Source organism: Cydia strobilella, chromosome 21 (genome assembly GCF_947568885.1).
Source record: "Cydia strobilella chromosome 21, ilCydStro3.1, whole genome shotgun sequence".
Classification (NCBI taxonomy): Eukaryota; Metazoa; Arthropoda; class Insecta; order Lepidoptera; family Tortricidae; genus Cydia; species Cydia strobilella.
In genome coordinates this window covers 7,246,053-7,259,397 of record NC_086061.1, presented here as the reverse complement: position 1 = coordinate 7,259,397, position 13,345 = coordinate 7,246,053, and the positions used below count along the sequence as shown (strand labels likewise).

Sequence of the window (13,345 nt, the reverse complement as noted above, 5' to 3'; positions counted from 1 at the left end):
ATGCACCTCTTTAGCTTTCGTAGAGACCGACAATTTAATGAATAAACTGTTAAAGTGTAATAGAAGCAATCCTATGCATTTATATCCAATACTAGTTCATTCCTGTGTACCAGTTCCAAGCCAGTATGCTGCCAAAGGGGGACGTTTGGATACTAATACAGTTAAACTCTGAGTATACCTAACCTTTTATTTGATTCGAAATTGATATGCAATCTACACAAAAATCTTAGTAGATGTTATTGGAACGAGATAAGAGGTCCTATAGTACGTTTTTTTTAATTAGAAATTTTATAACCTCAAAAGTAGTGGGTAACTTTTTTCCTCCATAATTAAATATGAGTAACTGTGACACTAAATTATAGTGTCGTTTACATATTATTACACCGCAATATTTAGATATCATAAACCCTAGCATTTCGGAAAAAGTTAATTACTTACCACTTCTTTCGAGGTTAGAAAAATTCTAATATTAAAAATTTTGATAGTGACAATCGTTTACAGAAAACGCAAATCGAAACTTTCATAACGGATGGAAATAACGAGACGACTTTACGTTTGCACCTGGGAGCCTAGCCAAGATGCCAATCGTTTGCGCCGTAGCGAATGAAACGATAATTCTGTCGCACTAATATGGAAGAGTGATGGAGAGAAATTAGCGTTTCGTTCGCAAACGATTGGCATCATGGCAGGGCCCGTGTCATCCGGATACATTATCGTTTACATATTAAATCACATTTAAAATCGGGTCTATCGCGAATTTAAAATAATAGAGGTAACAAAATAAATTCGCGATATACCCGATTTTATATGTGTTCTGAACGCGAAAGTTTTAAATGTTATACATTATCGTTTGTCGACAAACAATTATCATTTATGCTATGACCCAAGGTTCTACAATAAAGTGCGTGTGTATGGGTTAGTTAAATCTATATTCAATCACATTCACATATTTTTTTTCTGACAGTGCTCTAAATAGTACATTACGATACAAGTGCAAAAATAGGAAATACGAAACGAGTGGCGATAAATTAAAACACGACCGAAGGGAGTGTTTTAAATCGACACGAGGTGAATCGCACATGTATCGTAAAACGTTTTACAGTACATATGGCCTATTAAAATTTCAACGTGCTATGTGCTTATTATCGCACTAGTGCGGTAAAGTAGCACCACATGTATTATTGTATTATTTGTATACTTCATTTTGTGTTTGTGCGTGTAGTAGTATCTAAACGTCTCCTGAATAGATTTGTAGCAACCATAGACTATAAATTAACAATCGTCACTAAAATACAACCAGCTTAGATAAATATTATTTTTAGCATTCTCACAGGAAATTTTCCTGTGTTTGCAAATAAGTATTTGATTTTGAGTAGTTTAATCTGTTTCCAGAAATGTAGCAAATATCTAAATTAACATTTATTCAGGTAAACTTTTGTAAACTAATTAAAACTGAACGCCACGCCTATCGTTCGAGGCGCGCCATATTGAACCTAGTTGTAATGTACGAAGGTTGATATTGGGCTGTAGCTGCGCGCGTATTTCCACAAACAGGCACTACTCAATGGCTATTCTAGTAAATTGTGATCATTTGTACTGTACTCTTATACAAGTACAATTGAGGACTTAGTTGCCTTAATGTATTCTCTACCATACTATTTGACCAAGATATTATCCGTATTTAATAAATTGTACCATTAAAATCAAACTTGAGCTCTTAATTATGCTGGTGTGAATGTACAGTTTACGTTTAACACATGTTTGTTATAAAAATTTAACACAAAAATATAAAAATTAACGTTATCAGGCGTGTCTTATCCATGAAAAATCAGTAGAAATTTGATATTGTTTGTAGCTAGAACCTTACATTCAAACTGCATTGTATGTCCCGTTGAAACGCGGGACATACCTTGAATGACATCACGCTTATTTTGCATCGCTTTTAGCGAGTGATTCTCTTATGCTGGAGCCACATTAACGAGAATCGCCGGGAAACGCGGTAATTATCGCGTGAATTCGACGTTTTTCATACGGCCACACTGGATTATCGCGAGAATCAACGGCGTTTCCCGTTAGTTTGGCCCCGGCATTAAAAGTAGCTTAAAGCTGCTTTCTAGGCCATACAACGTTACAGCTACTTCCAAGAGAATCACCCTGCAGAAAGAGATAGTTTTAAAGTATCGTCATTCTAGGTCATTTCGCAATCGCATCTTATCTTTATCTCTTACAGTAAAGTACAAACGCGTTGTAATATACAGATTCTTATGAGAGACGGCACACCGCTTGCGTGACGTGTGCGTGCGCGGCTCCAACATACCATAGTGTAACTTATACTAGAGCGGTACTGTCATAGTAAATTTTGTAACCCCAGTAAATTCACTGCCATCTGTCGACACACTTTAAAACTACAAATGAAGATTTATAAAAATACGATAAAATGTATTTAAATATGGATAAATGATTTTTTTTATTTGCATTAATTATTTTTATGATTTTGACCCATGTTCTTTCACTGATATGCGTTAAAATTGTTAAATAACAAACGAAACCGTCAACGCCATCTATACGATAGTAGGCCAAAGCTAGTAGCGCCCTCTGAACGAGAATCAAATTTTCTTGATTTTCGAGGCACGTTTTTTCCTTAGACTGTATCCATCTATTACGGAGTTATATCTATCTTTGAACATACGTCTACGCACACGCAGCCGGTGTCCTCTGGCCTTAATTATCACCAGTTTTAGGAATCTCAAAGAGCCGCTTGTGTTATTTTCAGTGGTCTAAGAACTCGGTGTTAATTTTTTGAGTGATTTGACGAGCCGCGGTTTGCCGACCCAAGTTGTTGTAAGATTCTTGGTCGGTAATATTTATAAAAAGCTTAGACTAAATAATAGAAATGGTTTTATAGGCGAGTTTTACATGATACACCGTACCTCAGCTAAAAACTATATTCATTGCTCAATAGTTACTAATTGCAATACATGAAGTTTGAAAAGGACCTGAGCTTCCGTAGAATAAAAAACAATGCGGATGTGAATCTCTTATTTCGTTGCTATTTGGAGTACGGTCAACATCCAAGGTAAATTTATTTTACCTGTTCCGTTGTTTGTTTGTGTGTGTCTTCCCACTTCCCGGTTTCTAATGAAGTTGAAAATTTTATTTACGCGGGAAAACGCTGTATAGAACTGAAAATAGTACGAATTTAAACTGACCCAAAAATGGACTAACCTGTAATAGTGAACATTTTACCTTTTTATCATACAACTATAATAATTGATTCACATCCGCTTAGGTTAACGGGGATGACTATAATATCAGACTACTAGTTTATATTGAGAGTAGGAAATGCAATTTTTTCTTAACACATTCACTGCTAACTTTTTTGTAGCGCTACGCTCGTAGCCGATCCCAGCGTTTTCCCGCTTTGTAGAGAATAACGAAAAGGCCAAGTCCCGTCACTCAATTTGTTAAACGGCAATACAGTTTGCAATGAAAAATTGGTTTTCTCAATAAATATTTTGTATTTTTCGAATAATGTTTCAACTCGAAATAAGTCATCCCTGTAATATAAGTCAAGTTTTTAGCCACAATCTTCTCATAAGCTAACACTGATTGTCTAATACAAAAAAAAGGAAGAGAGAAGTGATCTAAGGTGTTATATAAGCGTCGTTTTATAACGTTAAGTCACCAGAGGGCGCAGCTATAGTTGAATTTAGGTCGGCGGTTTAAATTAAGAGTTATTAGGAGGATTAAATACAAGACCCGTATTTTATGTAGTAATTGGGAAGTTTGTGGTCGATTTGGGTAATTCTAGATAAATGCCTTTACGGAATATATCAAGTAAAGTAAGGGTAATTAGTTTAGGCTAGTAAGTAGTAGTAGCGCAGGGCCAATGAGTACTGTAGGTTAATGATAAATATGATAATTGACTCGGGCGTGCAATAATTATCCAGGGCGATTTTTATACAGTATTTTTTACATATTCATAAATTAATTTAAATATTTCGATGCAAAGTAATCAGAATCACTTGAGACGCGCCTTCTGTTATCTGGGTCAAAATTCTTTTCGTTGTCTTGTTTCAGACCACTTCTATTTTTGTCTTTTATCAAATCAATAAAAAAGGTAAGTGCTATTGCATGTCTTTCTAGCTGTAGAATATAATTCTCGTGAGAAAAATTCAAAACTGAATTTCACCCCATACAAAAACACATCACATCCGTCTCATTTTTTGTAAACAAAAAACAAGACAACAAAAATAATTTTGACCCATCTCTTAACACTTTCAGTGCCAAGAACCCGATAGTTGGTTTCATTTTGTATTGGAAATGGGGCGCTTGGCAATAAAAGTGTTAAGCCCGATCCACATTTGTCTGAAGTGTTGTGCTGTGTCGTGACGCATATCAGTGACGGATATGCGTCACGACACAACACAACACGACACGACAGACAAATGTGAACCGGGCTTTAATCTAGCCTTAGGCGCACACTAGATCCGATTCGCACGTCGCTCCGATGTACCTATATGTAGCACACTTGATCCGACGTGCGAATGGGATCCAGTGTGCTAAGCTCCCTACACACACGCCACACACACACACCACAGTATGTTTAATAGGTACCAATTCATAGTCATATCGAGCTTACTCTGCATCGTATTCGTATTGAAAAGTAGAGTGTAGGAGTGACACCATAATAAGGACGAAAATTGCTTGCATTTTTATACGAAAAACCTGTCACAGCGTCCTTTTGGAAAGCGACAATGTTGCTTGAAAGCGACACATATATTCGATGCATTTACATCATTGCATGAAGTTATACCCTAAACAGGAGCGAACTGTCACTTTTTTGCCATACTAAATTGAACCTTATCACCGAGCCAGAAAGGTGTTCGTACCAGACTAGAGAAAACGGTCCACATGAGATAGCAAAAGTGGGTCGCGGTGTCCCACTCGCACATGTTGCCAATGTTAAAAAAATACCATTTTGGTAGTATTTATATCAATAACTACTAAAATTAAATACCTTCTTATATTATTTAAGTGCTATATTCAGTGCGGTTCTGATATCTTTTACGTAATTTGTAAATAGTTATAATGTTAATATTATTAACTGATTTAACCAAGCATGTGCACAACAAAAAATACATTAATTTTAATATGGTAGACATTGTAGTAACTTTGAATATTAATTGGTATCCCCAACTTGATAAAGAAATTTTCAAAATACATGAATGGCGGCGCTCAAGATTTATTTGCGAAATAAAGTATAAAATGGGTAAAAGATGTTGTGTGAAAGGTTGCAGAAGTGAAAGTTTTGTTGATTGTGGCATATCTTTTCACAAGTAAGCCTCAACTATTAAAGTTTACGATAAAAATACAAGAAAACATTGTCAAACTCATTAGGGTGACTATGATGTCGGCACGATGTGAATCGGCCTTACAGAGTTCTTATTACCTACGTACTTACTTAATGTAAAAATAAGTTTACCTAAATAAGTATATCTTTATTTCGGCATGTTTAATTATTTGGTTGATAGATAGATAGATAAATGATTTATTTGTGCACGTAATGAGAGCTATATAATTGCCAAAATTTAAATCCAAAATCCTTAAATATTACAGACACATTTATACATAATATTCTATATAGGTTGAACACACATTTCCGTCAGTACACAAAGGCGGCAAATAAAAAAAAAAAAGGTGCAATTAACTACGATGACGCTTAAAGAATAGCTGAAGTGTGCAAAAGAGAAGCCATTACGTATATGAACATACCATGAGTGCGAAAGAGGCAGGACTACAAATGAAAAAAACGTGACCATTTTTAGGGTTCCGTACCCAAAGGGTAAAAACGGGACCCTATCACTAAGACTCCGCTGTCCGTCTGTCAGTCTGTCTGTCATCAGTAACAGCTTTTATAACGACTAAATTAAGTAAGGTTTTGTGAAGCGTTTTACAGAGGAGAAAAAAACTATATCCATTCTCTCTGACTTCCTATGCATGAATGAAAAAAGATCTTGGCCAAACTTATCCTAATATCCCACATACATATGACTTATGGTCACCCTAATTAGAAAGAGATGCAACCGCCCACTTTGACTTCTCATGTGGACACACTTTTTGGCCCGTGTACTCCATCCGGTTTATTAAAATCTAAATCCGTGCATCATTGTAATTGTGGCTTCTTTTCTGACAGTTTTTACTCTAGCTTCGCGCCGCATTAATCGATAGATAGCGCTAGTGTACCTGTTTCACATACGACTTGGAGCTTTTGTAGAGTTACATCGCGCTATTGACATTTTAAATATCGGTACAAGGTTTTAATGAGAATCATTTTAATGTTAGAGTAGCTATATATTTCATAAAATCGCCCTTATATTAGAAGCGCGTTTAGATATTTCGTGTAGAGTGACTTTTCGTCGGTAGCAAATTACATTAATGCCGCTCTACTCGAATCAGTATTTGATATAATTTTGTGTGTCAATCATAAAGTCCAATTTAACGTTCGGTGTGATTGGTCCTTACTCCTTATTAATTTGACACACAAGAATAAAAGAGTGAAGATTTCATGCAAAAGTCAACTGCCTGTATTGACATCCGGCAGACCTTTTGCTTGAGAACGACGCAAATGGTCTGTACATAGCAGGTTGAGTCACATGCCTTTTATCGTTGTGTATGGACGTGTATGACAGTATAGTTTAAGCGAATCTCTTAATGATTATCTGTTTATAAAAATATTTATTGTATTGACTTCCAATCATGTGTGTAGAATTAGATTTTAAATTTCGCTTATGTGTACCTTTTAAATTGTTTTTATGGTAGGCCGAAAGTTTTAAATTAGGTAGGACGTTTTTAAAGTCTCGCGGTTTTTAAACGCCATCACGCCTGTCGCGCGCGGTACGTTATTATGAACCTTGTTGGGATGCCCGAAGGTTGATATTGGGCTGTAGCCACGCGCGTCAGCTGACGTCTTTGGCGATCAAAGGGTTAAAATGATACGTCTTTAAATGTGGACTTAGAGAGCAAGAATGATCCAAGCTCAAGATGATAATGTTCCAAATAGTGTCCAAGCGAAACTGGATTTTTTGACGAATTGAAAGCGAAGGTTCCGTTTTGCTCTAGTTTCAGCCGAAATATGTTTTTTTTTTTTTGCCGAAACCGAAACTTCGGTCGAACCCTACCGAAAAGACGTTGTTCGTTTAGTCGTGGCCGAAAGGTTCGGCAAGTTTTTTGGCCGAAATATGTTTTTTGTGCCGAAACAGGTACAAAAATAAATTAGGAAACAATATATCTCCGAAAAAGTATCGTGACTCTAAAAACGTTGTTAGAAATGAATACGCAATTTTAGAAAACGCTTATTGGTTTTACTTTTAATGTTTCTAAGATTTATCGCCATATTTATTATAGTATGAACTTGGATGCCTTTTTCTCAGTGTAATCAGAGAGTAAAGAGGTTTTAGTAAAAATATGTCCAAAGAAAAATCATACTAACGACAACGTAAAACAAAATGGCTTTTCTATGTAACTCTTTATCTCCTTTCTGCCCTTTAGTATGTGTTGTATGTAATATAACAATTTTGTTTTATTAATAAGATAATCGGCATATTTTATTAGCAGCTATTAAATTAAATATATAGTAAGTTTATGTTTATTTTTAGATCACCTGTTAAAATGTAAGATCCAAAACGGATTGCACGTTTATTTTAATCAAATTTCAAATGTATTGTAAAAAATTGTGCATTTAAATAAAATATGGCTTAGGCAAAGTATTTATTGTAGTTTAACGTAGCTAAATTTCTCATAAGGGCTGTTACACACTAGCAACATGCCAGTGTGTAAGGGTCCTTAGCGTCAATTAAAAAAAAACCGAAAGTGCAAAATTTGTATAACACATATATAAATGTTAATGTGACAGGAATTTGTGACACCAATTAAAATAAATAAAATATAAAATTGACACTGCCACGTAATATATTTTGTACGGATCGGTTGAAGGCGTAATGTATTGTATTGTACTGTTGGTATAATGTGTAGGTTAGCATACGTTTATGTTTTTAATATAGATTGTAAAGAGCTACTGCGATTGGCTTACGATCTTCGTGACATAATGAGGTTTTTTGTTTTTTTTGTTCAGTTTTTAAGATTACCTCCGACGTTTCGAGGACGGCATTGTCCCCGTGGTTACAAAGAAAGACATGAGTTGAGTCTTTCATCGTTTACGGGGAGGTAATTTCGTCCGAGGTAATTTTAAAACTTACTTATACGCAAATAATTCCGGTTTTCGTAAATAATAATATTGATACATTGTGACACATACAACACATTGTGTAAAAATCGTAAAAGTTTAAATCAGTGTTTTGTAAGTAAGATCCTAGGTCTCTCGCAGCCTGCCCTATCATTATTCTAAATGGGATCTTATGAGAATCACAATTGTAATCACAATTCTAGAACCTAACTCATCGTGCACTCATCGGTTTGGATTGTCGTCTGTGATAGATTATTTATTTCATCCTCTCGTAATTTATACTAGGAATTTTACATAAATTTTTCAGTGCCTAATGTTTTACTCAATTCCGTAATGACTTACTTCGAAAACTAATACATGTACTAATTTAAATTTATTTTAAACGGGTTACAAGTCCAATGAACGCTCGACATGAGGCTCTTCATCTTCAACTGGAGTACCGTCTCTACTGATCGCCCGCGCGACGTGTACACTCATGTCGAGCGTTTATTCGACTTAATAATACGTTAGTAATCCGCTTTAAATAACATGTACCAATTCATTAACGGCCCAGAGGACCTATTGCGAATCAGTTGGTTCATTCGTCTGTTTGCCTCTATCGCTCGGATACGAAGATTCCATGTTCGCGGTATGCTCTCAGATTGGAAGCGAGACACTGCGATGAAATATTTACTTTACGTGTAAATGGAAATGTAAAAGAAATACATATTTATAAGTACATAATTTTTCTATTTGATAACACCACAAGCGCAGTAAAAAATCACTACTCGCTGCTGCATTTTTTACTAGTTTTTGAAGTAAGTAATCTTATTTGAAGCAAAACTTTCGCCACTGTATTTTTGGATGTGTTCGGTTGGCAAGTTATTTAATCTATTTATAAAATTTCCAGTAAATTATTAGGGAACTTTTTAGATCCAAACTATTATTAGCACCCAAAGATTGTTATGAATTTATACAAGAATATTTATGTTGAATAAGAAATAAAAGTATCCAATTTACCTGTTATTTGTTCGCTAATTTTGATTGGACTCCAAGTTTGGATCATTTGTTCAATAATCTGTAGTTTCGAGATGTGCATTTTGCGAAATATTTTCAAAAAGTTCTCACAAATCTGAGAAATGACCTTTATTACACGAGCTTTTATTTAACTTGCCAAATTTGTATGTATGTTCGGGTAAAACCTTGCAAGCTAAATTAGCCCCACTTCCCATTATTCAATTGATCTGAAACTGCAACATGCAACCTAATTGTGTTTGAGTTTGTTAGAAATGTCTCGATGATTATGCCTGTTAAAAGAAAAGTACAGTCAGCAATAAAAGCTTGTGTCAAAAACTTTTTTTTATACAAATTTCTCAGATTTGTGTCAACTTTTTGGAATCTTTACGCAACTTGTACATTTTTGACGAAACCGTAATATTTTTGGTGAAAGTGTGTACAGAATAGCCGCCGTGTGGCAGATCCATAGATTTGAAGTCATCAATCGAATCCTCCCATCGGCCTGCGTCCTCTAGAACTGACCATAGACTATAACGGCGAGCCGGCTATCTTTGACATTATACATGAACGCAAAACAAATTACTCTTATGTCCTTCACGTTTTAAAAACTCAAGAGGTTAAATTACTTGTACGTATATTTTGTTTAAAAAAAATCAGAATCTGCAAGCTAACCTAACATTGACTGTTGTGATACATTGTGAGTGCCAGTGAGCGATAGTTACATTTTTGTGTGGATATGATGTTTTTAGTGACACTACACTTTGACAGTTCATTGTTTGCGCAGAGTTAGCTTGGTTCTACTCAAATAACTAAATCTTTTGCGGTTAAAAGGTCAAAATCATACAAAACATTGCGTTCTTGTATAATGTCAACTTTTGTAGTATAGGTATTGATTGATGACGGATAATGCTTGGATGTGATGATGATGTTGATCCGCCGCCGTCGTAGTGCCTCATGATCTGTTCTGATGACGTAGGCCCGTACCCCTTTACGCGGTCATCACACTGATGCCCGGACACCTAGGTGTGTGAGCGAGACAACGCTACGAGTAGCGATGTCCCGCTCGCATATCGGAGTGGAGCATCTATGTGAAGACCGATTTAATGATTATCTGAATATTAATGATAATGACTCGATGATTAGTGAAAAAGGCAGATGGAGGCACTACTGCGGTAAGTGGATTGATATTGTTATTTTAATAAAATGTAAAACTTTTTTTAATTATCAGATGTATCGAAAATGAAGTGTTAGTACCTTGTATTGGTTTTGTTTTAAGTACGGTGTCCTCTTGTCCAGGCCCACTGTATAAAATGTATGCTAGAGAAATTCGGTTTTAGTAAATTTTACAAAGGGATGAAATGCTATAATAAGTATTCGAAAAAAAACCAATAAGCTGCTATATAACATAAGTAGGTTTATCAGATAAATAGCCTTATTAAGGGCTGGTTGCACCAACCACAGGTAACAGAGTTTAACCGACTGATTCACGTCACTCAGCCGGGAACTATGAAACTTCTCATACAATACAATTTTGCGAACATGTTAACTGTGAGTACGGTGACATTTTCAACTTTTCACGGATCTATCACGAAATAATTTGCTGACTGGCTGAAATATCGCAGTAAAATACTAAAACTACCTTATTCTTGATCTCGCAGTAAAATACTATAACTACCTTGTCTTTTTCTAATTCATAAAACTTACCAAACGTTTGTTAAATATTATCCCTTTCTTATAAACACAAATCTCAATATGACGGACAGGGACAAACTATTATCAATTGAACGTGTTGTCATAGATAAATCGAGTCTTAATAAAAATGCACTGATAACTTCATTTTCAATACATCTGAGTGTGCATATATTTCTACATTTTTATGCATTAAAAAATCGCCTCACACTAACAATCCTTTCTCTCAACAGTGTGCGGCGCGAAATACAAAACCCGGCCAGGCCTCACATACCACTTCACGCACACGCACAAGGAGTCCGCGCCCGCGGCGACCAGCGACGGGGACTCCCGGGACAGCCACAGCCGCCCCGGGGCGCACACGCCGCCCGCGTCGCAGCCCCCCGCCACAGAGTACCAAGACAGTTACGTGACATTCTTGAATAATCCCGGAGGGCCCGCTGCAGGTTAGTACCGAGCAGCGCGGCGAGCGTCCCTTGGCTAGGGCCCACGCTTACGGGCTGTGTGCGCGACACTAGTACTAAAAGAGGGTTATCGGTGTGAGGTAGGGTTTTATTAGGCTGAAATAGGGTTTTTTGCGTTAAGATTATTTATTGGCAGAGATAGGATTGGTAAGTGATAGGGTTTATCTACTGCAGTGCACTGGGGCTTTCTTGAGATGAAATAGAGGTTTTTGTTAGGACGTGATAGTATTTTATTGCAGTGTGACAGACAGACAGGGAAAGATAGGGATGAAATTATAACTTTTGTATACAGGCTGGATTTTCTTAGTGGGTCAGATCCCGTGCTGTTACGCGAAAATGTCCTTAGAAGACCTTCCCTCAATTTCAAATTAATGAAAATAGGCGTTTACAGATTTTGGAAAAAACATACAGGGTGCGAGAAAAAGGTAATTTCTGGCAAACTTTTTTATTGATGCCAATCGATCCTATTTCTATCCAGGATCAAAAGCTTGTATGGGGCCAAAAAAATAACGGCTAGAAAAGCCACAAATCGAGGAAAACTTTTCCCATACAATTTGTATGAAAATTAACACATTTAGTCTTTCACATGCTATTTTTTATGTCCATCGATTCCATTCCTATCCAGTATCAATAGTTACCTAGGGGTCAAAATAAGGTAATGTACAAAAAATCCACAAATTAAAGAAAACTTTTTCCGTACATTTACTATAGAGAAAACGTGAAATTTTATTGACACTTTTCTATCTCGCCGATCACTCGTTCGGATTCAGATTTATACATATAGTCTTTCTCTTTACCTTTGCCTATAACAACTTCCAGATATCACAACGAAATTTCGGTGGTCCCTTCATCGTCCGAAATCCTCTTATCTACTTACAGATTGGTCCCATTTTGGTTCAAATCTAACTGACGATGGGATCCATGAGGAATTGAGGGAACTCCTCTAATCTTGTTCAAATCTAACTCTGACGATGGGATCCATCAGGAATCGAGGGAACTCCTCTAATCTTCCAGGCATACAAACAAAGCGAACCTTCAGTGAAGTGCTCCAATGACACATATATCAAACCATATAAAGTAATTTTGTCTCGTTTGCTTTAAGATATCGATAAACAATATTAATACTGCAATTACTTAACAAATGTTCCTCCCCCAGATAAACCAGCAGCGGCCACCCCCGCGCGGCGCCCCACCCCGCCCCCGCGCCCCGCCTCCGCCGACACCAGCTCCTCGGACTCCGCACACGCGCCCCTCGTGCCCCCCGGCTCTTCCGTGCCCGAGCTGAAGCTGCTGCAGGACAGCGCCATCAAGGTACAGTATACAGTGACACCCCGCCCCCGACAACAGCTCCTCGGACTCCGCACACGCGCCCCTCGTGCCCCCCGGCTCTTCCGTGCCCGAGCTGAAGCTGCTGCAGGACAGCGCCATCAAGGTACAGTATACAGTGACACCCCGGCCCCGACAACAGCTCCTCGGACTCCGCACACGCGCCCCTCGTGCCCCCCGGCTCTTCCGTGCCCGAGCTGAAGCTGCTGCAGGACAGCGCCGTCAAGGTACAGTATACAGTGACACCCCGCCCCCGACAACAGCTCCTCGGACTCCGCACACGCGCCCCTCGTGCCCCCCGGCTCTTCCGTGCCCGAGCTGAAGCTGCTGCAGGACAGCGCCGTCAAGGTACAGTATACAGTGACACCCCGCCCCCGACAAAGCTCCTCGGACTCCGCACACGCGCCCCTCGTGCCCCCGGGCTCTTCCGTGCCCGAGCTGAAGCTGCTGCAGGACAGCGCCGTCAAGGTACAGTATACAGTGACACCCCGCCCCCGACAAAGCTCCTCGGACTCCGCACACGCGCCCCTCGTGCCCCCCGGCTCTTCCGTGTCCGAGCTGAAGTTGCTGCAGGACAGCGCCGTCAAGGTACAGTATACAGTGACACCCCGCCCCCGACAAAGCT

The 13,345-nt window shown here is 38.1% G+C and overlaps 1 protein-coding gene across 1 annotated transcript in view; it reads left to right on the top strand.

Annotated features, from left to right (window-relative positions):
* Positions 1–13,345, top strand: part of LOC134751152 (zinc finger protein ubi-d4-like) — a 35,482-nt gene that overhangs the window by 5,260 nt on the left and 16,877 nt on the right. The window contains 3 exon segments of the mRNA XM_063686518.1: positions 11,164–11,376; positions 12,551–12,786; positions 12,788–12,826. Of these exon segments, the coding sequence (XP_063542588.1) occupies positions 11,164–11,376; positions 12,551–12,786; positions 12,788–12,826 (488 nt within the window).